Raw genomic sequence first — 26865 nt, forward strand, 5'->3', positions numbered from 1 at the left:
CCCTAAAGACCACTCTGGCCTAAAGATCAACTTGATGCTACTCTAAAAGCAGGTAATTTTTAGAGGACTTTCCTCAGCTTCTTAGGGAAATTCTCTGGCTGGAGGGATACCCTACAGGTCGTTCCCTTTTGACTTCCCTTTCAGTATTAAAAAGAAAAGGGATTTGGAAAAAATAAGCTTTTATTAATCCCCACCCCCTTCCCCCCAGCTGCATCAATTCTGAACCTCATTCTCGCATCTGCTCTGTCTAGTTAGCCTCTGTGTCTCTGCTATTTTCTTAGATTGTACTGCTGGTACTACGTATTGAATTATTTGAGTAAGACTTTCCTCTTATAGCATGACTGTTTGATGGCAAGAGGAAAACACAGAGGGACGATGATCTGATGAACTCCTCTCCAGTGGGAGTGAACATCAGAGTAGCTGAAGGATGTGCCCTCTCAATGTTTAGCACAGTGCTGAGGGAGTTTATTCACAGGCTTCAGGCTATCTGACAGCATCTTCTCCGTCACGGCAATTTTGGGGTGGAAGCTGTAGCAACATTCCTGAGAGATGCAGGACAATTTTAACAAGGATAACAATAGCATTTTAGAAAATGCTACATCATCTGTACTCATTTCCTTGAAGTCAAATTGAAGGTCACAAAAATGACAGACAGAGATTACTGTAAACTGCCTCCTCTTTTTCTTTTTCTGAGAAGATGCAGGCCATTTCTTCTGGAGTTTCACACCTCTTCTAAAAGGAAAAGCACTAAATGCTTATAATAAAACTGTAATTTAAACTTCATGGGTTCTCCAAACGCTGCCAGATACCAGAACAATCTTGACTAACATTACTAATTACAGGAACAATAGACTATCTATACAGCTATCAGAAAATCACTGGCGTCAAGTAGGCCTACAAGGCACACTGGTAAGAGAGTTAGGTCCTAGGTAAAACTAGGGTATTAGCTAACCAGGAACCATGTGCTGCTGTCATTGTTTGCAACCCATAATAATGTCCATCTTCTGTTTGTGCATCACCTACGAGAGGAACTTGGAACAACATAGTTACCAAGCAAAGGACTGGAACAGTCTCTGAAAAAGCAAATGCAGAGGAAGAAGTTCAGTATCTGATCTGATAACTGGCAGTTTAAAGACAGGTAGCCAAATGTAAATCCTAATCAAATGACCTCATTTCCCATGTGATGGAAAATTTTCTATTGGATGACTTTTTGATAGCAAACAGTATGTTTGTTAAAGAAATTTACTTTAGGAGTTTGAAAAAATATTTTGGCCAAGGCTTTATTTGAAAAAATATATTGGCCAAGGCTTTAACTTCCAAAGGAAAATTAAAAATTCTTGGATCACTTTTGAAGTGAGGATTGACTGTCTCACAAGCTGCCAAGTAGTAGGCTCCAGCTATACAGATCAAAGCAGGAGGCACCCATTAGAATGGAGGAGGATCCTGTTGGCTCTTAGCTACAGCAGAACCCGAGACCTTTATATGTAGAGTGGTTCTCCTGGAGAAAGAAAGTCAAGTGAAAAATGCTGAGATTAAAAAAAAAAAAAAACAGCTAAAAAAAAAACCCATTCTGAAAGGATTTCTGCATATAAACTCTGAATGTCTAAAGAAAGTCTGAAATAGCTTTTATTTCCTTAGTCTGATCATGAGGCAGAAATTACACTCCTAAAAGACGATTTCTTAAAGGGTGTTAATTTCTTACAATTTATTTCCTCTGAAATTAATTTACTGATAAACTCTCATAGCATTGTTTGCCCCTGGTTTTTTTGGAACTCTGGGGAGAATGCACTCTGATCTGTGTGTATAACGTATTAGCTGGATCTCATAACATGCAGAACAATTCATCCTAAATTATGAAATGATGCTGGTTTCACAATACTATCTTCAAAGAACAGCGGTGGCTGCTCACTCACAGACCCACACTCTCACAAAAAGCAACCCAAGGCGTTTTGAAGAATCATTTCCCTTTGTATTAGTATGCTGTGCTAATATTCACAACTAATTCCTTGATTTCTTCTGCAATACACTTTCTTGGTATTTGAGCAAAAATCCCTTTTCACAGCTTAAAGACCTGCAATGATGGTTCACAAGACATAAACCGAGTATAAACAGAGCTCTAATTCTTTTGTTGTACGCTAGATGTCACTGGTGCATGTTACACGTCCTTTGAGTTGGCAAAAGCATTCGAAGTAGGACAGCATTAAACCTCTGGATGATTTTAACAATCTCTCAGTTAAAACTGTTACCATTTTCTTGACAAACCCTATTTTAACAGGTTCGTAACTCAACCGTGCACATTTACTCCACGATGAAACATGACACATTGTGCAAAAGATTCAGACAGGGTAAGCATTTTATTTTTAATGGTGGACATTTTCCACTTAATATATGCAGGAGAAATTTTCTGGATTAAACTGTTTTTATGCTCCAATAAATCAAACCCTCTTTCACATAAAAGATAAAAAAGGAGGCTGATCATTTCAGTCTGTAAAATTATCTAAGTGGCCTTAAAGTCTTTTAGGAGTTTGTGGTAGAGGGAGGAAATAACAAAGCACAGTTACTATTCAGACTCATTTTTTGGTGTAACCAGACAGATTCCTGATTAATAAAAATGTCAGGTAATCAGTCGTAACAGTCTTAAGGAAAAGTATGAATCTCTCGTTGCGTATCAGTCTTACAAAGTACAGGATAGAGAAAAATCACATGGTTTTTCCCCAGCTGGCAGCGATGAACACAGCATGGCTGTTATGTCCATGACTTCTAAATCAGGTCTTTGTTTTCCAGCCAAACATTTTGCTTGAATGCAAATATGTGGGATTGGACTACTTGATTGGGACTTCTGGATGTGAGGCAGCCCATTCAAAATAGCCTGGTAGCGAGTATGGCAGAGCCTGTGCATGTGCTGTCGTTGTGCACATCAGCATTAATCCAGCACATCCAGAGCACACTGCATCTCCTTGTATCTGTTCATTTCATAAATGATTGCTGGACATGACCTGATGTATTGGAGTGACATTTCCCAGAGATGATTATGGGAGCCTCAAACATTAGCTTTGGTTTAGTGGGCTTTACTTTTTGTAGAAATGTAGCTCTGTAGCTGGTCATGAGTATGGCTTTGCTCAGCTGCTGATGAGCATTAGCTGTCTTGACTACCTTTTCCTCCCAGCTCCAGTGTAAAGCCAAGCACCTTTGGGACCTCAACACTGCTCTGACTTGCGCCTGGCTGCCAGCACCAACAAGGATGAGTCACCAGTGATATCTGTCTGTATCCCAGCAGCAATCCACCTGCAAAGGGGAACAGGTCACTCTGCTCCACTCTGTCCTCAACTTACCCCACGTTCCTTAAAAGACCTTCGCAGATAATTGTTTTCAAACAGTGACAGGTTTAACATAAACTCCGTTAAAGTCAAGGCCTCCACTATGTTTTATAAGCAGAAACACAGCAGGGTGCTCCCAAAAAGCCCATTTAAGAAAAGCCACAGGTATCTTCCAATATCCAATAATTGTGTAAGTTGTGTTAAAATCACAACTGGCAGAATTCACGTGCTAAATCTGTGCTGTTGGTACAGTTCTCTCTTCTGTATACATTGTGAAATTTTTGAACACTTGGAAAATACTTTGGCTAAATTTATATTCCTTATTGCTAATAAGTTTTTAAAACAGGGCGCTCCATCTCTTTCTGACTTTCTAACCTTTCTCCCATCATATCCAGTTTATTAAATGATACTTCCTCTTATTGATCTCTTTTCTGCTAGGATCTGGAGCAGATTCCTGGCTGGCAGAAGGATGGTTGTGACTCTTGGCAATCTCTTCCCGATGAGGGGACAACCATTGCTGCTGTGTCCTGTGACTGGGGCAGGAAGAACATTGAGCCATCCCTCTAAAGATCAAATCTCCAGGAAAGATAGTCACAGAAGGAATTTCTTTTTAGATTTGGTTAAGCATCTGAGCTGAGCCAAATCTCTTGAGGTTCACCCACTTGCTAGCAAAAAGCTATTAACTTCAGATGTCAAGCTACAAAACTCTCACTTCATTTTTCTCCTTACTTTAGTAAGCTGACACTTACTCACCTCTACCCTAAAGCCAGGAAAGCATTCCCCGGGATTTTGCTGATTTAAATATTTAAAAGCTTTTGAAGAGAGAAAAGAAAAAGAAAAAGAAAAAAAAAAAAGCTGAGTACGCAGGCACATGGAGCATTTTAATGAGCTTGCTTCTAAGCTGATACCCTATACATTTGCAGACCAGGCAAATTAATAACCTTCCCTTCACATTTGAAAAACTGCTTTTTAACTTATCTTAACTCTATTCTATTCTGTGTATGTCACTGGACACACAAACATCCCTAAAAAGACATTCCTATCTTTTCAAAGGGCACGAAAATTAAGAGGGACACATTTTGTGACCATGAAGAGAGTCTGCATCAGAAAAAGATTCTTTTTATGGAGTTGAAAGAGCTAACCACCTCCATGCACAGATACTAGCTCACTTTCATATACTAGTAATAGTAGATTTGCAGAGAGCTTTCCAAAGTGAGGAGTAAAAGGGTATCAGAATTTTCAACTGTCATCAAGGTCACATAAATTTTCTGAACCTGGACAGCACCAAAGAATGTCCTTTTGACCTTGAGCATTTGTAATGGGATCCTACTTTGGCCATACTCTAAACTGGCTACGACTGGAAGAAAACACAAACCTCAATGAATTTACAAACTGTAAAAATGGAAAAGTAATGATGAAGAGGGATCAGTAGATAGTCTGGGTGTAAGGCAGTAAGATACATTTTATTGAGACTACTTTTGGGAGTGGGTTGGGGTACAACAGTCACTTACAGGAGCACTGCAAGCAGATTTACTGGCACTTTTCCTTAGAGAGAAAGGAAAATGGTTATTTATCAGGGATTTCTGCTGGCTTCCTGCCAGGTTTCCTTAATTTCCACTTCCACTCTTGAATAAAATTGGGAACAAAATCACAGAGACCCCATTCTGGGAATGATCAGCATCTCTGGCAGTGGACAAGTGAACACAAACTCCCACTGCATCACTGAGATCTAAAAAGATTGTTTGACCATGGAGATACCTACAAACAAGAAATGGCCACTAGAAGGAAGGAGGCTGTATTGCTATCGCTCGCTCTGAAAGCTACCACTGCTAAACTGCATCTGATTTTTATATTCCTAGTTCAGAAAGTGATGCTGGAAGACCGGAGAGGGTTCAGAGAAAACTGTAAGAGATTAAAAGAATTAAAACATAGCCCAGAGTGCAGAGGTCAAGGAACTTCTCAAGAAAAAATTTAAGAGGATGATGTGATCATAAGCCTAGACCTTGGTAGGAACCAGAAATTCAAAGCAGCAACTGGATGCTTCAATCTAGCACCCAAAGTTATAAGAAAACTCTATGACTGAATCTAGACAAATTAAAACAAAGAAAAAAGGCCTAATTTTTGACAGGAAAAATAATTACCCTTAAATAATTAAGGTTGTAGTTGTTTGGATTTTCTTGAGCAGTTGCTTTGCTGAAAGACATGCTTAAAGCAGGATTAATTTTGGGAGTTCCTATAGTCTTTATTATACTAGGTCAGACTGATAACAGTGATTTTTTCCAACCTATAAACTCTGAATATATGCAGAGCTTTAGTATGCTATAATTCATCTGTACTAAATTAAGAGCTGAGGAGAACAAGCTCTTTTTCAATCCCAGTCCACTGAGATGGCTCACAGCCATTTGCTTTTCAGGCTGCCGACTGACATGCTGCTTTATACCATCATGGAACAGTCTGGTCTAGTTTTCACCAAGATAAAAAGCAAACACAAAGGTGAAACACATGCAAAAAACCCCCAAAAGATAGCGTCTGCTTTAGAAGAGGAGCCTGATTTACATTTTAATTGGTTTGAATCACACACAGAATGCTGAAACACAAAAAAATAGTTTCTAACAAAATGATTCAATGGCCATATTGATACATTGGCAGCTGAATGGACTGAGATACTAATTTTGTCTTAGAACCTACTTGCCACTAGTGATGACTCAGAAAAACCATGTAAAGAGATTACCTTAATTTCATTTCCTTACCCATGTAATCTCTGGCTTCTCTTCTTATGCAGGCAGTGAGCAGAGTTACCGCTGGCCCCCAAAGCAGTAGCGTGCCAGAGTGCTATTCCACCAGAGCTCTGCTAAGGTGCAAAAGCCCAGGTAGAGTGGCACCCTATCAAACCGCTCTGCTGCAGCGACCAGAGCTGGCTCATTCACTGGCAACGTGCTGTGAGTACAACCAGTCAATAAAAAGCCGCCTCTTATGTTTTATGTGACACTGGAATTTAACTGCTAATTTGGAAGTCGACTGAAAAGGCAAAACAATGTCAAATTATGAAAATAAGTGTCCTGTCTACTGCTGTTCACCATCTCCTCTAGCAGCTGGTGGGGATGGGCCCACCCAGACCGGTCTGCTCAGCCCACTGCCCACCTGCGAGCACTGCTGGTTTCCTGCATGTAGATGTACACCTGGGTCATGCCCTGATGTCTATGCTTCAGACTAGGTGCGTACCACCTCTCTTCCTTCTCCTTCCCTTTCTTCTCCTTTGGTTTCCACAAAAAAGAAAAGAGAAAGAGATATGCTCCAAATGGAAACTGCAGAAATCCTGAAGGTCAATGACTGGAGCACCAAAGCCCTTGCCTGGAGATCACAGAGAAGTTTTGGTACATAGAAAGTAAATTCCTTCAGAGGAATTTAAACTGGAAGCTCCTCCACAGGGTGGACCAAACGTAACACAAGCTCTCATGGTGACAGTGTCTAAATCACACGTACTGGGGCCATTCAGCTCAAGGGAATGGACTGAATCTAGTAAAGTTGTAAACTCCCAAGCTGCACATAGGGTAGGTGTAGGGGCATACACCAACTGCTTCAACAGATTTTTCTGTTCCTGTTGTGTTGAATCACTTGCTAACAGAGACAGACCAACAGGCTTCAAAACAGTCCATCGAAATATAGGCAGAGCAACAAATAATATACTTACTTAAAAAGTTCGTTCCTCATTATAGCTCTATTTGTTTGCGGGTCGATTGCGTAGACCATGAGGTCAGACTTGGTGTAATCCTCTTCAGAGTACCCATCCCCAAACCTCCGTGCACCAATGGATTCCACCACGACCGTTGCACCAGGAATCTGATCTTGGATATAGCGTTCCAAAATCCTAAAGATGAGATGGAGCCAGAACACTGCAGTGATTTATTTGTGCTGATCAAGACTGACAACAGCCCAAATGAGATACTAATAGACAAAAACCACAGGCTTAGGAAGACAGTAACCTTCAGAGCACTTTTAAAAAATCTGTGCTCCAATATAACCTCTTAAATGCTGAACTCTTGGGAAAAGCGTAGCAGTGTTAGGAGAGGTCACCAGAAATAGTGTCCTTAAGTCTAGCTCTTTGTATTTATGACATCAGCTGAGTTTTAAATGGCTCATGAGAAACACCATCTATATTTCATAAACCCCCCCGTCATTCTTTTATTAAGCTATATGATTTCAGAACTCTTCAATTCCAGCCTTACACAGGGTGCATGCAATAAATTTTCACCCACAGAAACAACTACTTCAACCATTTTCAGTGGGATATTTATCTGGCCCTCCAATATAGGACAATATATCAGGTTCCAGAACACCTGCTACTCCAAAAGGCATGAGCAAGTTTTACAGCTGTAAGAAAGTTGGAATATTGAGCTGACACATTTACCACAGGAAAAAAATAAAATAAACTGCAGAAGTTCTACAAGCAGAAGAAAGATAGGTTGATAGAATTCAGCGGCAGCTATGCCCGAGATAACAAGGGCGTAACAACTATAAACCAAAACAAATCTGTTCTTTTTCCCAAAGAGAAGGATTCATTACAAGCTGCCAGACCAGAATGGCACACTCTGTGGATATGTACATGAATCACAATGTGTCAATACATGAGATAAATGCAATTCTGGGGAATTAAAATTTATTAGAGAAGATGACATTTACTGGTAATTTTATTCTTGTCATGTGACCAATTTTCTTTATTACTGAATAGTCTTTCCTTTCTTTTTTTTTTTCCCCTGACAACTGACTGTCATCTTAGTAGACATCTTAGTATACACTTTTGGAAGCCTTTGTTCTAAATTCAAAATCTCATCTTTTTCTAACTTTTCCATGCAGAACTGTTTATGGGAGAAGTCCTAACATGTGATGTTATTCCTAAAGTATTCAAAAAGTCAAAAAGAGAATGGCTGTTTGCAGAACATCCCTCCAAACGAACAAAAAATACTTATGCCTATGCCAGGTTGAAATGCCTTCAGAAGCACCAAACTGATGGGGAAAAGACCTCACTGAGCACCTGAAAGTTTCTGCACAGATTGCAAGCATGGTTGTACCTCAGATATGGAGAATTTATGGAAAGTTATAAGCATAACTCACTACTGCTCTAACAAACTGCTTTAAGAAAGGACAATACCTTAATAAAGTTTTTTAAAAAATATATTCTTTTCCTTCCTCCTTGTCTGGTCTGCTGCTCTAGTGGGGCCCATGAAATTTTCTGAGTTCCTGTAGCAGACTGCTTCTCTGTATCTGCTGCACTGTGCATCCAACGAAAAAAGGAGGTTTAGAAGAATTACAGCTCAGCTGGATGACCTTCAAATTCTGTATGCAACAGGGAGAACTAGTGCTCCCATTAAGACCATAGCTGGGGCTGGCAGCCAAGATGGTGGGGACCCCAACTCTGGCAAGAATGGATGGAGCCAGAAGGAAAATGGAAAGCTGCTTAGTGCCATCAGAATAGCTTTAACCATGACTGTTGGGCAAGGACAGAATACATCTCAGAGAAAACGGGAAGAGCGTCTTTGCACACAGACATGGTAACAGCACAATGAGGTTTCCAAACTGGGAATAAGAAGGGTTCAGTTAAAGCCCACAGAGAGTTTTATAAACAAAGGCATAAAAGCAATCATCAATACTGGATACAAGGGCAAGAAAGTATGGAGAAATAAACAAGAGAAGCTGGAAAGCTAAACACTCCATCAGAACTATGAGTTATGGGAAAACACAAGATTTTCTGGGCTAATTTATGTGATCAGAATATAAAATCAAAAAGCAATAGCTGAGTTGGAGGCAAAAGCAAGGGAACAAGAGGGAACATGCTGCCTGATATATCAAGGATGCACTAGGGTGTGGAGGAAGACAAATTTCAAAAAAGTACCTCAATGACTTTAAGAAGTCACTTCTTGTTTTAAATAAAATCTTTTGCAGTTACTGAGGTTACATTTTGCTGTTGTTTTTTTTTCCTGACACAAGATTTTCAAAGTACAGTAATGCTGTCAAAGCAGTATCAACATGTCATAATTTTTCAAGACCACTGATTCACATTTATCCACCCAGTTTCTCTGCTCTTTGTGAGAAAGTTTAGTGTGCCCTTAAAATACAAGCTTTTCTGTAAGATTTTGAAAAATCCAAGTCTGTCAGACCCAGGTCCTAGCCTAGCAGTGAATATATACTCTTAGTGCAGAGCTATTTTTGTAGGGAAAATAAAAATAGTAGATTGTCTGACACGTTGCTAGTTGACTGGCGTCCTCTAAACAAGCAATCCTGTTGTTTGCAGATATGGTAAACTCTACTCATCTCTGCTTCTGGCATGCACTTAACTGGCAGCTAGGGTGATAACCTGTCACAGGCACCTCAGTAACAATAATTCCCCCAGGTAAAACTTGACAGAACAAATCTGGGATATGCAGATTACTATAAAAAGAACCCCAAACATTATGTGAATGTAAGTGACTAAAAGAGACAATAACCATCTTTAGAATGGCATTTTGCACAAGGATTCAGATAGACCAAGTCTATAAAAGATTTACCTTCCTAATTAGTATACAATAATCTTCTGTTGCTGCAGGGGGGGATGCTTTTGTTTCCTTGCACAGAACTATTATTTCACCCAAGACAGAAATGCCCTGTAAGGTTGGAAAGTTATAATGTAGGTTTACTTTTAGCAGAATTGGTAGCAACATACCCTTTTCTCAGAAATTCCTGGCATAGCTTCTGCTGGAATTCATTGCCTTTGAGAATATCTTTGCTAAAACATGATTAAATTAAAACAAGAACAAATAGTATACTATTTTCTGACTATGAGAAACAGGTACATTGCAGCCATTGGCTTTAACTGACATTGCAAGAAACACCACAAAGTTAGTGGAACGACAGTAATATTTCATCTGAAACACACAAATTGCATGTTTAGGTTGAAATATATAATAAAAATGCACTGAAGACTGAAAAGTAGCAATTAAAGAATACACTTTAAAATAGGGCAGTTCCCTGTAGAGTTATTTTAAAAGTCATTCAGCTGAACTTGCGATGCTGAAAACACTGTAGTGTTTTAAAACTCTACTGAAAGCGGCCACCTGCTTGTAGTAGTACTCACAAGAACCAATTTTTAAAATGCATACTTAAAGTAACAACAGCGTCTGCAGTTCTACTGTATTTATCAGCAAAAGTTAGCTTAAAATTAGTCTGTCACTTGTTAATCAACAAGGGTAATTACCATCCTCCCAACAGTGGTGAGAAGTAGAACCAGCAACTTAACAGGCAACGAGACCTTCCTACTGCTCTAACTCCATTTAGCTCTGCAGACATAATGTAATGAACAGAAATGCCTCCCAGTGCATCTTCATTACCATCGCTTTCCAAATTCCCATCAGTAACACCAGTGAAATGAAATGAAGGTCAAGAGGATTTTCACTGTCATTGAGGACATAATGTGGCCCTAAATATCCTGAAAACTCAGAGATGATTTTTTTCATCTTTAGATGCAAAAGAAATGGAAAGGCAAAAAAATACAGGTATGTTGGTTTGTTGAGCTGTTTGTTGAGCCGTTGACCTTGGCTGGTGGCATTCTGCTTCCCAGAACATTTCTGAAACCAGCAGACAAAAACCCCAAATCTGAGATAAGGCACCACATTCCTGGGCCACACTCAGCACTACGTCCATGAGCTGATATGCGCACCTCAGGCATCATGCCGCGTGGGCAGGGCTGAGGTTGCTGCACCCCATTACAGGCAGAGAAGACCCTGCTGAACACAGGCCTAAATTAAGCGGTGCACCCTGGCATTGCAGCAATGTGCTGTTTTCTCCCCTCAGCTGCATGGATCCAGCATGCCAGACGCGTGCCCCAGCATGGGAGAGATCCTGCTACTGGGAAAGATGCAAAGGACCACTTGGAAGCTTCTTTGGAAACTAATGTGAAAGTCCATACAAGTCAGTTATCTCACCTCAAAATATGAGATACGGAATCAACCGCATGGGAGACCAGGAGCAATGGCAACTCAACTACACTAATAGTCATTGTGTAAGACTTGGTAAGTCAGCAGCAAGGTTTAATGACCCTCCATTGTCCCTGGCAGAGAAGATGCATGACATGGCCCAAAAGAGCACAGCAACATTCCAGTAGTTTTATATCCTTGAGACAAATTGCTAAGTTGTATGCATAGCCTCTGAATCAGCACACAAACAAAAGAAACAATTCAATTTGCAGAACATTTTAGATCCTCACCAGTACCTGAATTTAATTACTGCACAATTTCCTTAGCAGAAAATTCTATGGGAAAAAAATGTTTCAGTTCTCTAGTAATTTGACAGCCTGCTGTGTTTCTGGAGCACATACAAATATTTTAAGAAATTACAAAAAAAAAAAAAGAATTCACTGTTTCTTTCAGGACTCTGAAATAACTGGTACCATAGACTTGGAGCTATAACTGTTGAAGACTAGATATCGTGCATAACCTTTGGCTCCTCCACTGAAAGCTCCCCAAAATAACTTAGTAATAATAATGAATTTATATTCTACATATTTGAATATGGAAGCAAATTTGGCAACAATGCACAGATGAGAGCATTCAGCTCTGCTGGTACACATCAATACAGACTTTTCAAGTGTTTCATTTAACCCAAGTACACTCTCAATTTTGCTCAACTTCAGCCAAATTCTGTCTGTGTTCACTTTTTGCAAGGTTAATAACTGACAACTAAACTGTTGGATTTTAAACTGTACTTTCACAAATAGATAAGGACCAATTCCAGCCCCTCCTGTGCAGTTAGTGATAGCTTTGGGGGGGGTGATGCACTTGGGCCCCAGTGACCTGCTCCCACATGCCTTCTTACAACACACATACAGCACAGGGAAGGTTGTACTACTTCTGTGGCCTCTGGAGAGGCACTGAGCTGCTTTGGAGCTGCCAACACAACTCAAGAAACCCTTACTAGTTGGCTAAGTCAGCCTGCTTTGTGCTGCAACGTAGAATAAAAAAGCCAGAACTGGGGTTTATTTCAAGCCTAAGACTATTCCTTCTTTATAAAATAGCCTTTTGACAAAGATTATTTCTACTTTTACATCACACACACGGCATGTATCTAGCAGGAAGGAGCACCACTGAGCCAATTTACTCTGCATATAACAACATCTAAATTATTTAGAAAACAAGCCAGAGAGAATGTCTTTATACATACTTATCCTAATCCTGTAAAAGCATACTGGATTGCACACCATAAAGGAAATTTGCTTTCTTACATACTGTTAAAGTTTCTTTTCTTCTTTTTGTGCTCATCATGTACAACCCTGTCCTCCAAAAAACCTACACGCACTCCAACTTTTTATTTCAGTATCATTTTTCCCAGTCGCAGAAGGAACATTATGCTACACTCACCCGAAGAGTAATATACAGACATCTTGACTTTAGCCCACAAGACACATCTTCAGATCTCAGCACAAAAGGGTTTTACTGCAATAGTAAGCAAATTTCAGAATAAAGCAGAAATTTACAGCTTTATCTGAGAAGCCATGCACTGCATTATAGCGCTTCAGAGAAAATACAGTAACAGAACAACATTCAGCATTACTGAGAGGAGGGGGTAGAAGGAGATTGCTGAACCCGTGCTTCCCAGCTGGCAGTGGAAGTAGCAAGTGGAAAAGCTGGAGTTGAATAAGCTTTGGTCTCTACTACCTAACTTAATAAAGGTAGCCTAATGTTATTCATCATCCTGATTACAGTGGAGGGAGGCTAAGATCAGCTAAGAAATGGAATGGGCTCAGTTAAACACTGTACAAAGTGAGAACTACAGGACATGTATTCTCCAAGCAAAGCCAAATGTAGGGTGGATATGAAATACAATGCAGCCAGTGGCAAATGTCCCTCTAATCTCATTATTTATTTGTTTGCTAATTTTGCAATTTAATTTAGAATGAAACAATACAGTGCAAAGAAGTGAAAGGCAAAAAGGCAGAGGGTAGGTGGACCGAAGGGCCAGGAGCAAAATGAACCCATACAGCGCCAGAGCACGCTGAGGCAAAGAACAAGGCAGCTACAGCAGTACCTGTGACTAATGAACATTTAATAATGGGGAGGAAAGTTAAGCGCTAGCTGTGAAGAGTGCTTAATGGCAAGTTCACTGCCACCACCCCAATATGCAAAAAGTCCAGTCACGTGTAATTAGGCTTAATTCAGTAATTACGTGGCAAAAATCATAAAAGCAAGCAACAGAATGGTACTTCTCCCGTGGGAAAACTAATGAGTCTGAATGATTTATATACTGCAACTACATCCAGCAGGAGAGACATGCTCATTTTCTACCAATTCATGGACTGAGGAGAAGAAAAAACACTGTGCACTAAGGTTGAATATCTTAATACAGTCAAGAGCGCTTTCAGAGGCACTGCATTTCCAAACAAGCAACTCTAAGGTGGCCCATCTGAGGGGTAGTTGTGTCTGGCTTTACTAAACGTACCAAGAATGCTGGAATCCCAGTGATGCCTCATAACATCTGATTTCATTTATACACAGCCACAGCTTGATAAATATGCTACATTTCAGAGGCATTCACTCATTCTCCCAATTACTGAACATACTGACATTCTAACTAAAAAGAAAGCAGGAACAAAGAAATAGAATACGATATACACAAGTGCCATGTAAAGCACTCACGTAAGCTGTCCCTTTTAAATACCACCGACTGGCTTCTGCAACTGAGATTAGAAAACACCATTTGCTATGTTGTCAACAGCCAAACACAACTGAAGGGAAATCATCTAGATTCTGAAACATTTCCCTAAAGAGAGGACTGTGCATTGCAGCTCCTATATAAAAAATATATTATCTCATATACTATTATACATAAAATTACAGAATCACAGAATCAAAGAATCGTATAGGTTGGAAAAGACCTTTAAGATCATCAAGTCCAACCTTCTTCTGGTAGAAAACTGCCTGGTCACTTCTACATTGCGTTAGAGGTTTGAGTGTGGTTTTTCTTTAACTATAGAATTGTTCCATTCTTTTATAAGCATTACGGTATTAAAGGACTGCAGCTTATAACAGGCCAAAACACACATGAAGGAAAGTTCCCTGGAATTATCACATGTGCTATTTCCAGTAATTTTGTCTTGAAAAGTAGGGAATAACCTCTATTAAGATACACATGAACATTCAGAAGACAGATAAAGCTGCTACTCAAGGACATCTGCACTTGAATTCCACTTCCAGAGGCAGGTCTGGCCAGGAGGCTGCACGCACCTAAATTCCTCAGCCCAGAACAAAAAATCCTAGACTGACGCGGAGAGAAGGCAGGCTCAAAAGCCCACGACATACAACTAGTACAAGCATTTTGGGACCTCTACCTTTGCACTAATACAGGCACTGTGACTTGTCTGTTAGGAAGTAAAAATATGAAAAAAGGGAATCACCACCAAGACCACACTGAAAATACGGGAGACTACAGAAACTTCTTGATGTGAGAAGTCAAGATTTCAGTGTTTAAATATTTATAACTTGTTACATAATTTATTATCAAACAAAAACCAATTATCTATTGTTATATCTATGCACATTTATTAGCAGCATGAGGTGATTCAATCAGATCCTCTTTTCAAATGAAAGATTCCTACACCACCACTAACAGATTTTCTTTATATGGATGGAAAAGAAACTCCGTTCTTTCCAGGCTCACTTTTCACTACAGGGAGGGAAGAACAACATGGGAAACTTCATATGATTTTTGAAAGTGAGGAGATAATCCTCATACTGTTCTTTAACAACTCCAGAGCAGTCCAAGTACAGCTAAATGTGTTTTGTTTACCCACCTGATTGGCTCAGAAAGCACACACAATGCAAAAAACGTTAACATTAATGTTGAAAATGATGCCCAAATGGTTTTGGCTAGCTCTAATTCAGGGGAAAAAAGTTCCCTAAGCAATATTATCTCCATTTTGTAGGGTTTGTAGACTGTAGGGCAAAACCAGCCTTTTCAAGAGGAATGTATATGGAGTATTCAAAGCACTCATTTTGAGCCACTCCATTATTCCATTTCAGAGAAAATTATTTCCCATCTATAGAAGTGTGTACAGAGGGATTTAATTCACAAGACATTTCTATTACCTATGGGATGAAAGAAACACAGGTCTCTCTTGGTAATGTGGCATATCTGATTTTAGCTAGAGGTTTAAGTTGCAGCCACGTGAAAACCAAAGAACTAAATGCTCTGAGCATGAAGTTAGCTATTTTATGCTAATTGAAATACTGTTTCTTGCCCAACAAGTAAGCACTCACGAACATTGCCATATTTAAAGAACACTGTGTCATTTGCCTTCACCAAGTTTTCTGAAGGAGAGGAACACACACTGAATTTTCCACTAAGCCTCACTCCATTTTCTCTGTCATCTTCTGTAGCAGACATAAATGGACCTATCTGAACAGACATAATTAAAGTCGGTGAGAGAAATGGCAAATCTGAAATTGATGTGCAGTCCAGAGGATATGAAAAGCTTGTCAATGACATTAAAGCAGTTGGAGGAAAACTGAGGTGCTTACTGAATGACTGCAAAGGATCACGACACTATCAGAAACATCAGCTGAAGACATACCCATTGTATCCCTTGAAAAGCCCAAAATCCTAAGCCAAATAGATAGTGATGTTTCAAATCTTTTCTTCTACGGTGTGCTTCCTTTATTTGGACCATTAACCAACATACAATCTCAGGACTATGCTGAGTAAGCCTTTCCAGTGTGGAAGAACTGAATTAATTATATATTTCTTAATACCTTGTATCCACTCTCTAGTGAAAATTACAGGCAGCTGGGGAGAATCTCTTATAACTTGTTCTCCAAAGTTTAGATCTCTATTTATTTTATTGTGAAAAATCACTATAATTTCAAAAATGACCCAACTACCAACTTCCCTAACAATTCCCCATGACCAAGTACTGCAATTGGTGGTTAAATGTTATATTGAAAAATCACAAATTCCTATTATTTTATGTCCTGCATGAATTATTAAAGCCTTTATAAAAACACGGAGATAGCATTCTTTTAAACTTCAGGAGGAAAATCCAATAAATTTGAAGATGGCACTGAAATAAATAAATTTCTATGTGAAAAAGACAAGTACACATACACAAAACTATTTCTGAGACTTTCGCTCTCTCCAAATATTTTCAATAAGGGATGCGACAATTTTAAAACAAGCTAATCCAATATCTTCTGGCAAAGGTTGTCCTTGGAAGCCTATCCTTAGAAGTGAAATTCTTACACTATACTCACTTGCTGGCCTACTGGTGTTCATGAAGGTAATGGCTTCCCAAGCTAATTTTGAGAATTCAAAACCTGGCTGTGTTTTTTTGTTTTTATACCCATTCAAAAGCTTCATTCACTGTGAAATATTTACACATCTGCCAGAGACTTCCATGCACAAGGGCCAGAACAGCATGAAACAAATTTTAAAAGATTCCAACCTGGCAGAAGAGAGTTTTTTGGAGCACAGAGACTGAGGAATGTGGCTCTGGGCCATTTTCCAAGACTGTGGCAGGATATGCCAGCTATTCCTCTGGGCCCCAGAGGAGAGAAGTGACAGTATGGTTACGGTACAATTTATTGTTGAGCCACTGAACACTGCTGAGACCTGCTGGGAGCTGGAAACAAGCTGCTCCAGTGTTTGCAAAAGGAGATTTTTGCAGAGATGGTAGAAGGGTGAGATGCAATCTGCTCTTGCCATTCTTGCCATGCCACCCATTGCAGCATTCACGCTTAGTCTCACGACACGTGTCATGCAGTTGACAATCTTCATTCAACCCAGGCTTGTTCTACCCTGTTTTCAATCCACCTTCTGTAATAGCTATCTGTATTTTGCTGGTGGCTCCTTGGGCTCCGGGGCAGTCCAAAACTGGGAAGATCGCAAACACAGCTGAAGTCCAATTTAGCATGAGATCTATGCTATGTCATGCAGAAACACATGGTATAGAACATATATTCATCTTCTCCACTCAAGAAAACAGAAGCCCAGGAAGGCTATAAATGACTATGTGAAGAAACATTTCTCCAGTGCAACATGCTGAGGTGAACTTGAAGGCTTAGCAAAGCAGAAGCAAACTTTTCCTATTACTGTCACTAAAGAGATATTGTTCTTCGTCTCTCCAGCCAACACCAACACCTGACACTTTTAGAAAGCTAGATCTTAAGTTTTAAGCAAGCAGACTCCCCTTTATTATTCTTCAGTCTAGGAAATGGAGTCCCTGTGAATCCAGACTATTGCCTGAACTTAATTAGCATTTCTGACATTAGAATCTATGACAGCTAACTTACACCTGGCTCGAAAAAGAGAGAGAAAAGGGGAACATGTCCTAAATCTCCAGAATTAAATCCATCAATATTTTTTCCTAGCCCAATGAAGACATGGGCCATTTAGAGACAACACACTTCTTTTTTCAGTGAGTGATTATATCATCAACTCTAAGGTATTTCAATTTCCATGGAGAAGGTATGACAACAGTCAGGATGGAACAGACCTGCTGAAATCTGAGAAATGCCATTCATCACTGATTCAAGTGACAGAGATTACAAAGATTGTTTTTAAACTATTTCCTATAGTATTTTCTTTCCCATATTGTCTAATTAATGGTTTTATGCCTGATGACACAAAGTATAGAAAATCACCCTTGTCTTACAAAAAGAAGCTAAAAGTGAAAACCTGACTCCTGGAAGCTGATGATGTTGTGGTGTATGAGTGCTATTAAAACATATTTTACCAAAACGATTTTAGCTGGCTTCCAGTATGATAAAATACTTTGCTTTTATTGCAAAGCATTAATGTTTCCAATTACCCGTCCCCCCATCACAACATTTTATACCTGCTAGGCCTGAATAATGACACCCTGTTGCCAATTTTTTGCGATTAATATTTTATGTAGTGATGCTAGTAGTATTAATTGTACCAGTATAAATTTTCTAAATTCTGCTTTCCCTGACAGCTACGTCACCCAAATAAAATCACAGTGAAGCAATACAGCTCACAGACACACTGCCTCAACCTTTTGAAGATGTGCTTTCTTCACTTTACATCCTGGATTTTGACAGATGCAGGTTCTGTGCTCAGTGTTTGGAGGCTCCACTATGGGAGCAGCTCTGAACTTAGTTTGAACCTGCAAAGTGGGCAAATGTGCAAGCAAAGAAGTGCTGTACCTCTGCCTTCTCCAGAAGAGGGGCAAAATGTGGATTTGGGGAGGCCAGTGCTGTCACTCAACCAGTTGTGCTCCCCATCAAAGCACCCACTTGCTCATTTTCAAGTCTTTTGGCAAAAAAAGTAGATCATGGCATAAAGGGAGTACTCCTTGCTGAATCTAAATGCAAAACCAGTGAATTGTCTGATACTTGTAGAGTAAATAAATTTATTACCCTATGAGTTGATCTTTGTTTTGTTCCACAAGGGTGGGAGGAACATTAGAGACGATGACTTGCATATCCAACTGATTGACCACAGAGACCTGGAAACAAAAGAGTGAAATTCAATTGGCACTCCCATGCATAACATCCTCCCCATACAAAAAGAATGGAATAATTACTTTCCTGCCTTCACAGCCATGCCCTGATGTACGGATTTCTCATTTTAATTCCAAATAAGAGAGCTGGTAAATCTTGCTTTGCTTGGCAGCCAAAACCAATAAACAGCAGGCAAAGATTTAACTTGAACTGTAACTATGGGACTGCATCAGAATTATAGATTTTTAAGGTGGGGACTAAGAAACCTGTTCTTCATAGTTTAGACTTTACTTACAGAATCATAGATCTCCCACATGCCACATTCAAAATCACTTATGAGCATTTTGGTATTTTTGATGACTTGACAGGAAAATCCAACCTTGGAAATATGCAGTCTGCACCAATGTAAATGCAAATACCAAATTAATTCAACTAAATAAATTATACTTTGTTAGAAAATCACAATGGAAATTGTTCATCTATTTTGAAGTCATCAGTGTAAGTTATTTTAATCTCCAATTTTTTTTTAGCTTCTCCCTCTATATGGCATAAAACTGTGCATAACCATGTGCATTTTACAATTGTACTTTTATTTAAAAGGACAGGAAAAATGCCTTTTTAATACACTCAATACTTGTGTGTTTTGTTTAAAAAAAAAAAAAAAAAAAAGAAGTCCAGCATTCTATGAGAGAACTGACTGACCTCAGAACAAATCTCTCACATTAGCATTTTCTACTACAAAAGCAATGTAATTCTTCTGTTTCTCATTGGACAGACAGGGTGTAGAAGGGACTACGTGCAAGCATGAAATTCAGCACATTTGGCAAACTCTGCTTCACATCTCCTGATCTAGACTCCTCAAGCTATTTTTATCCCAAGAGAAGGCTGTCTTCCAGGAAAATGATTGCATGCATTTTCCTCCCTTTTAAATATTTTTGCATTTTGTAATAGCTCTCTCTTCACTAGCACAGCCAACCTCCCCTTAGGTTGTGATAGGAACAGTTACTTCCCATACTGGTGGAGAAAATAAAACATTTCTTAAACTTGGTTCATGTCCATATAGGCATGACAACAAACATTATACTCCAAACCACCTCCCTGTAGAGGATTCTGGAGGTAAATTTGGAAAAGTACGACAATGTTAAACCTGATAAATTTAAAAATCAGAGTTAGCCAATTCAATTCTCAAATAAAAGAAACAACCCCTGTTTTTCAAAACAGAAGTCTGAGTCCTGTAAGCAATTCAGCGGACAAGCCATAACATACTTTCACATCAAACACTGATTCACCAGCTTTAAAGCTTAATTCAACTTGAAATATTTAAATGTTCTTGAAATGTCATCAGATGCACTAATCAGCATGTACAGACTCTTGTGTAAGAAAAACAGAATTATAATGAACTCAAAATAAATTTTAGACTAAGATCTTTGAAAGGCACTCTAAAGCAATGAACAGTTTAATAGAATTAACTACATTAGCCAGTTCAAGCAACCACTGTACTGAGTATGTACCATAGTACTATAGTACATAGGACTATGTACTGAGTACTCCATCAATACAACAGTTAAAAAAAGGCAATAGTTCTTTTGATATTCAAGGAATCACAATTATGACTACTTGTTCATATACAAAAATATGAAAACACACACATTCATGACAAGCTATAGTAAAACAAGGGTGTTGAACAAAAATCAAGAAAATGTTAAGGTTTCCATAGTAACGTTAACTTGCTTGCTATCCACATTTGTAAAGGCTTTCATTTTTAAATTATTAAAAATAGCATTAAGTTGAGGAACTAAGTCCAATTTAACTACATTGTAAGAAAAGCTGTGGGGAGAAACTGTTCCCTTCCACTCGAGGAGAGATGGAAACATGCTGGGAGCAGAGGTGGAAGGTGTGGGAAAGCAAAGGCTCTTCCTGAGGCACCACCATCACCACTCTCTGGAAGCTTTTTGGGGCACAGTTACCAGGGATCATCTGACCCACCATTCCTTAGAAAGCTTTTGCTACTTCCAGTCTACTGAGCAAAAATACAGCCAGGTCCTGTGATGCTAAATAGCAGGCACCAGCCTAAATTATAGGGCTGGAAGTCAGCATGTTCAGATGTCTCATGTCCATCAGTATCTGAAGAACATACTGGTGAGAACTAGGAAAGTTCCAGGTTAAATTAAATAAGTAGCACAACAAACTGGAAGTTTGCAGCAGAGGCAGGAAAAGCATATAATTGTTGCTAACCACTAGCCCTTAAGCAATATCCCTTTGATTCCATGCTTCATTCACTAGGCGCTTTCCAATTTTTAAATCAAGCAAGGCAGAGCCCACAAACAGTCTTGATCATTATATGGCACTAATGGATTCCTGAAACTAGCTTATGCTGAGAGCTGAATGAGGAAGGGGCCTTGGGACTGCCCCAAAGCCCAACAAACATTTGATTAAAGATGATATCATAGTGAATATTCACTATCCACACTTACTTAGTACCTTTAAGTGCCTACTTGCAGCAAACTTATTTTAAAATGTAATTTCTTATTTCTTTCTTTTGTCTCACAGAGGCTAAAAAGGGACATTCCATCACATGGAACCAAACTGTAGATCCACAGGTGTCTAACTTGAGCCATCCTGTCAGTCCCAGCGAGCAGGAATGGACTGGTATCCTTCACATAGACTGTCCCCTACAGCATGAAGACATTTTACCAGTGGGTTTGGCAGCTTATACAGCTCACAGAGCTGTGCCAGGGCTCTGGGGAAGCATCCTGGCTCCAGTTCTGGAGGATACCTTGCTCTGCTCAGGTTCTTCATAGTACTGTCCCTCTGGTGTCGCCCCACTTCTTCTCTCTAGGCCTCCTCCCAGTGCAATCCTATCTTCTTCCCCCACAGCTTATTCTTTTGCATGTAATTAAATTCATTTCCCTTATCTATGTGCACTCCTTGAGCTTGTATTGAAAGGAATTAACACCTCCCACTCCGAGCACCTGACACCACAGTGTGAACAGAAATTCTGTTCAAATCATGAAGCCCAGGAACAGCTTAGTCTAGTTAGAAAGGATCTTCGCATATGGATCATGTTCAGTGCAAACCCGAACTTCCACGGTGGGATGGTGTCAGTCTGTAATTGTATCTACAGCTACTCTAAGCTTTCACACCTTGCTCAAATACACTGTACCAGAGAGCTCATCACTCACTCGGACAACCTAAAGATACCTCTATAAATTAATGAGACATACTTCACTTTCTAATTTTAATGTCGATGCCTTCTGACTATATTTTAATATACTGTTACTGCATAAATTGCAAAAGGATGCCCTATCATTTTGGGAGGTCAAGCATGAGGACATCATACATTATGTTTATTTGCTGAACTCCTGCATAACTCAATATACCAAGTGTTATGGCTATCATATGTATAATTTGACAGTGTTCCCATGAACTAGATAATGCACTTCATCCCTATTACATTATGCTAATATTAATCCAATCCATCAAGTTATATAGGCTTTAAAGAAATTTAGCTTTGATGGTTTCTGTGACTGGACTAAGTCAATGTCCTTTACTCAGCACAAAAACATAAGCTCAAGGCCTAAAGCTGGTGCCATTTTTGAAATGTTGCTTCCCTGAAAACTTAGAAGTACAGTCTCAGCCCAGAATTATTCCTTGCATCTCCCTTCAAGACATGAGCAACTAAGACATGGCAACCTTGGCTTTTCCCAGTAAGTCTTGAGCTTTCAGAGACTGTTTGCTGAGATATTGCCTGCACTGCAAGCCAGATAGACCAGATCTAACTCTGACCCAGAAGCTATGTACTCATGTTAACACAGAGTACAGCCCAAGTTAGCAAGCTTTCAGCTTGGCTTATTAACTGCGGTTTCATGCCATGCTAACTCTGCTTCACAGGTTTGATACGGGAGCTGGCTGCACCTTGCTGGCTTAGAGAATAGATGGAGATGATCTGTAAATGCTTGTGTCCAACTACACAGATATGAACTGCTTTATACTTGTAATGCACAAAACCAGCACTTTTTTTGCTGTCATCTGGGTCCAGAAGACCCAGAACCTAACTTAGGTCCATGTTTAATGCAAACAATTAGAATCTAAATTGAACCGTTAACAATGGCTCATTGAATAAATAAAATACTGAACATCATGTCTAGTGTGGTGACTGAGATCAGTATCTCTGCCATGAAACATGAACACATTTCAGATAGTCATAAAAGCTTTTGGTTTAAAAAAAAAAAAAGCTTTATTTCAGTGAACTTAAAAAGATTAAGTACACACAGTTTATGGCCTTCCTATATGGAAGGAAACTGGAATGAAACTTCATGTAGTGTTTGAATTTCGTCAGGAATTATTCCATTAAGAAAATGCCCGGCTCATACTTACAAGTACTTCTGCTTTGCTGCTCAGTCCTTTTCCATAATTGTCAGTTGCAATGACCTGAAACTTGAAATAGGATCTTCTCATATTTTTGAACAGCATAGCAGTTTTTATTAGCCCTGTGTAAGCTTCAATCACAAAACCTTCTTTACCATCCTTGATTGGAGGAATGATGAGTCTGTATTGCATGGAACTGTAATTCCCAGTGTCTTTATCATCAGCCTAATAGGAAAAAGAAAACAAGCAGAGGCAAATAAAGGAAGTATACATGCAAAGACTCATTAACCTTGTCCTTTAAATAAAGTTGCATATTGGTCCAGCACATTTCTTCCACTCTGACCTTTAAAACATTAGATCCCGGAGAGCAGATATTGCTATTATTTTAAATGGTTCATTTAACTTCGCTGCACACAGTTTTGCTTTTCCAGCAATTTCTTTCTCTTGTGTTGGCACTAAACTGCTCAAAAAAAAAAAAAAAAAAGAAAAGAAAAAAAGAAGGAAAATATAAATGGACTTTTCAAGTCTGCAACAAACTGAACAGGTAAGAATAGTTTAATTCTGAGAAACCTCCACTGCCAAATTCTTGTTGACAAATGTTAAATATCAAAGAAAAAAACCCCCAGCAACGCATTCACAAACTTACTCAACAAGAATGTCCTCCCTCTTCTTACAGACATTCTGCGCCCTCAGTGATTGAGCACATGTATTTTTGGAGTAATTTTATCCTTTTTTATTAAAAAAAGAAAGGATTGAGTGGCATTCCTGCAATGCTGTACAATGAACCTGATGTACAGACCCAGTGTAGGATACAAACCTGCCCTGGCATTCTCCCGTTGCTGAACTGCTGCAATTAAGATGCAGTCCTGGCATCTATTAGGCAGCCCTGGGAGCTATATTATTTCACCTACCTTGTGCCTGACAAACCTGCATAGCCCTGTTCTAGGCTCTCCAGACCTACTCCTTTGCAGAAATCATGCTCCTGTTCAAAAGGCAGTACCCGTATTCAGATGAGAGTGTTTTTGAGGACCCTTATAATGCTTTCATGTCCTCTTTCTAGGAAGAGGTCAGCGAGATGGTAGCTTATTACTGCCTGTACATTTGCCCACTCATTAGACTTGGGCACTGCCTCAGCATCTGGGACACTTCAGCATCTATTAGCAGGCTTTTGTCAAAATATTGGCAGGACTTCTTAAGCCTGTGGCTTCAGCTAATGTTGGAGAAAAAACACCCTTAACTTCAAAAAGGTGCAGATCTTTGTGTAAAATCCATATTTCACCACGACTTAAAAACCAAAAACAATAATCACTATCTAGTCAGGGTTTATGGCAGCGTGAAGACTTGTTTACCATGGTATGCCACTGCCATCTAAAAAAGCATTATCTGTGCAAGGCCATTAAGCCTTCAAGAGATGGCCATTAATCATCATTAATTGTTTCCTCACCATCAGTGAACAAGAACTATGAAGTGGAAACTTTTACTAACTCCTATTTTGTCTTTATTTTCTGATAATTTTCAGGGAATACCAGTGAGGAGATACCACAAGCGAGTCTATGCAGCACAGTGATTGCATTGTGCACCATCAAGAGATACCTGTGCCAGATGAATGATCCAAGTACTCAAAACTGTACGTGCTTTCCATGCTACTCTGTCTGCTATGTGACCAGATGAAATAGATATAACTATACAGCGCTTAAGCAATAATATCTGGGCTGGTTTAGCTAGAGGTAGCAAACATGTTTCACACAGCACACCAATGTGCGCCAGAGCTGCCCAAAAGATGAGCTCCCTCAGTGACACTGGTTCCACTCATCACAGAGACAGCACTGTTTAAAATGGTCCTTGCATCCTTTGTAAATGTTTTGTTTTCCTCTAAATTGTCAAAGCTTTATCTGGCTCGGCTATGAAAAGTGTAAATATAAAATGTGTCAAAAGTGCTTTTGTTCTCTAGTTCTATAGCTTTTTTTAAGGCTTTTAAAATCAAGATTACTACTTCTTGGGTGATCTCAAACTCCTTTATTAGCATTTTTAGAAAAGATGGGGAAGGTTAAAAGCTTTCTGAAATTTACCCCTTTCTGTCAGTCAGAAGGTAAAGATATCAGTGAACTTTTCCAGAGCACTCCTGCTATCCAACTGGCATGGGTAACTACAACCCCAAAACATCATGGAGCCAGCAGACAGGAGCTTGACAGGTGGATTTTCAGGACTAGGCTCATTTTTGGTTTTCCTTTTGACAAGTAAATTGCTGAAGGAACAAATAAATGTGAAGCCATGCTATATGGCACAAGGAAGCAAGGAAGTGGCTGTACCTAAAAATCAGGTTGATAGGCAAGTGCTAACAGTCATCACTATTTGAGAGCTAAATGTGAGCGCTCAGCACTAAGCTCAAGTCAGCCCTTTTAAGAAGTACATAAATGCCTGAATTGCACAACAGGTTACCTTCATTCCTCCAGCAACCGCACCAACTTCACTGACCTTATTGAACTCTTACTCCCACCACAGTTTCATCTGATGTATTCTCAAATTAGCATGTTGTGGTGGGTTGATCTTGGCCAGATGCCGGAGGCCCACCCAGCTACTCTCTCACCCCCCTCTTCAAAAGGACAGGGGAGAAAATAAGATAAAAAAAGCTCACAGGTTGAGATAAGCTTACTTATCAATCATTGTCACAGACAAAACAGACTCAACTTGAGGAAAATTAATTTAATTTACTGCCATATAAAATAGATTTGTAAGATAAGAAACAAAGACAAAAACTAAAACACCACCTCAGCCATGCCTGGCCACAGGGCTGTTGGAACCGTTTGTGCCTGGCCTGGGCAGCATTGGCCTCTCCTTACAAGAGACCCCTCAGCTCCCACCAGCGGGCATGGGCATGCTGTACACATCTAAAAATCAAATATTTCACTTCAAATACCTGTTTGTAACCAAATGCAACGGAAATTTTAAAATTACAACTAAAAGATTCCACATGATTACTATTACTACTAAAATTACTATTACTAAAGAAACATTTTAAACCAGCATGGTAATAGAAATAAAACATCCTTGAAAACATGCAAACTGTAGGTTACAGAGGCATTCAAAGTAGCTTCTCGGTGCTTTTTGGATAAATTTTGCCTATGTGTTCTAGGAGAGCTTTACATCCTCCATATACTCAAAAAAGAGATCAGGAAGCCTCTGCCTGTAGTAGCAGGGGATAACACTTGGTACAACCCATCCAGAAGATCACCTACGCGCTGCTCAAGACACAAAAAAGAAACTTCTTCGGAAATTATTTCATGGTGATGCAGAGCAGCTAACTTTTAAAAATAATCACTTCTTTGCCTCATACCTAACAAATCACTGTGTGCATGCAGCTAAGACCAAGCAAGTACAGGTTGTACAACATAGCTCAGTTTTAAGCCATGAACAACATAGAAAAGATCAGTCTGGCAAAAACCACTGGCTTATCCACGCTCAATTTTGCATGTTGGTAATGGAGCTGGGGGGGGGGGAGGGGGAGTAATTCCTGTAACCCCACACGGCATGTGTTTTGGCACATGAACCACATAGGCACAGGTAGTAGAGCACTATCTGATCTGGCTCCTTTGCGGTCTTCACCATAGCGAGACAGGATTTACAGTGACTGCCTGGCTAACTGTCAAAGGCTCTCTGGAGGTGCCCTGTGAGATGAGCACTACACCCTTTCAATAAAA

The 26865-nt window shown here is 39.5% G+C and overlaps 1 protein-coding gene across 4 annotated transcripts in view; it reads right to left on the reverse strand.

Annotated features, from left to right (window-relative positions):
- PCDH15 (protocadherin related 15) overlaps positions 1-26865 on the reverse strand; it is a 378762-nt gene that overhangs the window by 25434 nt on the left and 326463 nt on the right. For all 4 annotated transcript variants that reach the window (XM_072869959.1, XM_072869956.1, XM_072869957.1 and 1 more), the window contains exons 26-28: positions 23177-23392; positions 18716-18804; positions 7009-7185 (exon numbers count right to left, since the gene is read on the reverse strand). In XM_072869959.1, the coding sequence (XP_072726060.1) occupies positions 7009-7185; positions 18716-18804; positions 23177-23392 (482 nt within the window). The remainder of the gene's footprint in view (positions 1-7008; positions 7186-18715; positions 18805-23176; positions 23393-26865) is intronic.

The sequence above is a fragment of the Ciconia boyciana genome, chromosome 8 (genome assembly GCF_034638445.1).
Source record: "Ciconia boyciana chromosome 8, ASM3463844v1, whole genome shotgun sequence".
Lineage (NCBI taxonomy): Eukaryota > Metazoa > Chordata > Aves > Ciconiiformes > Ciconiidae > Ciconia > Ciconia boyciana.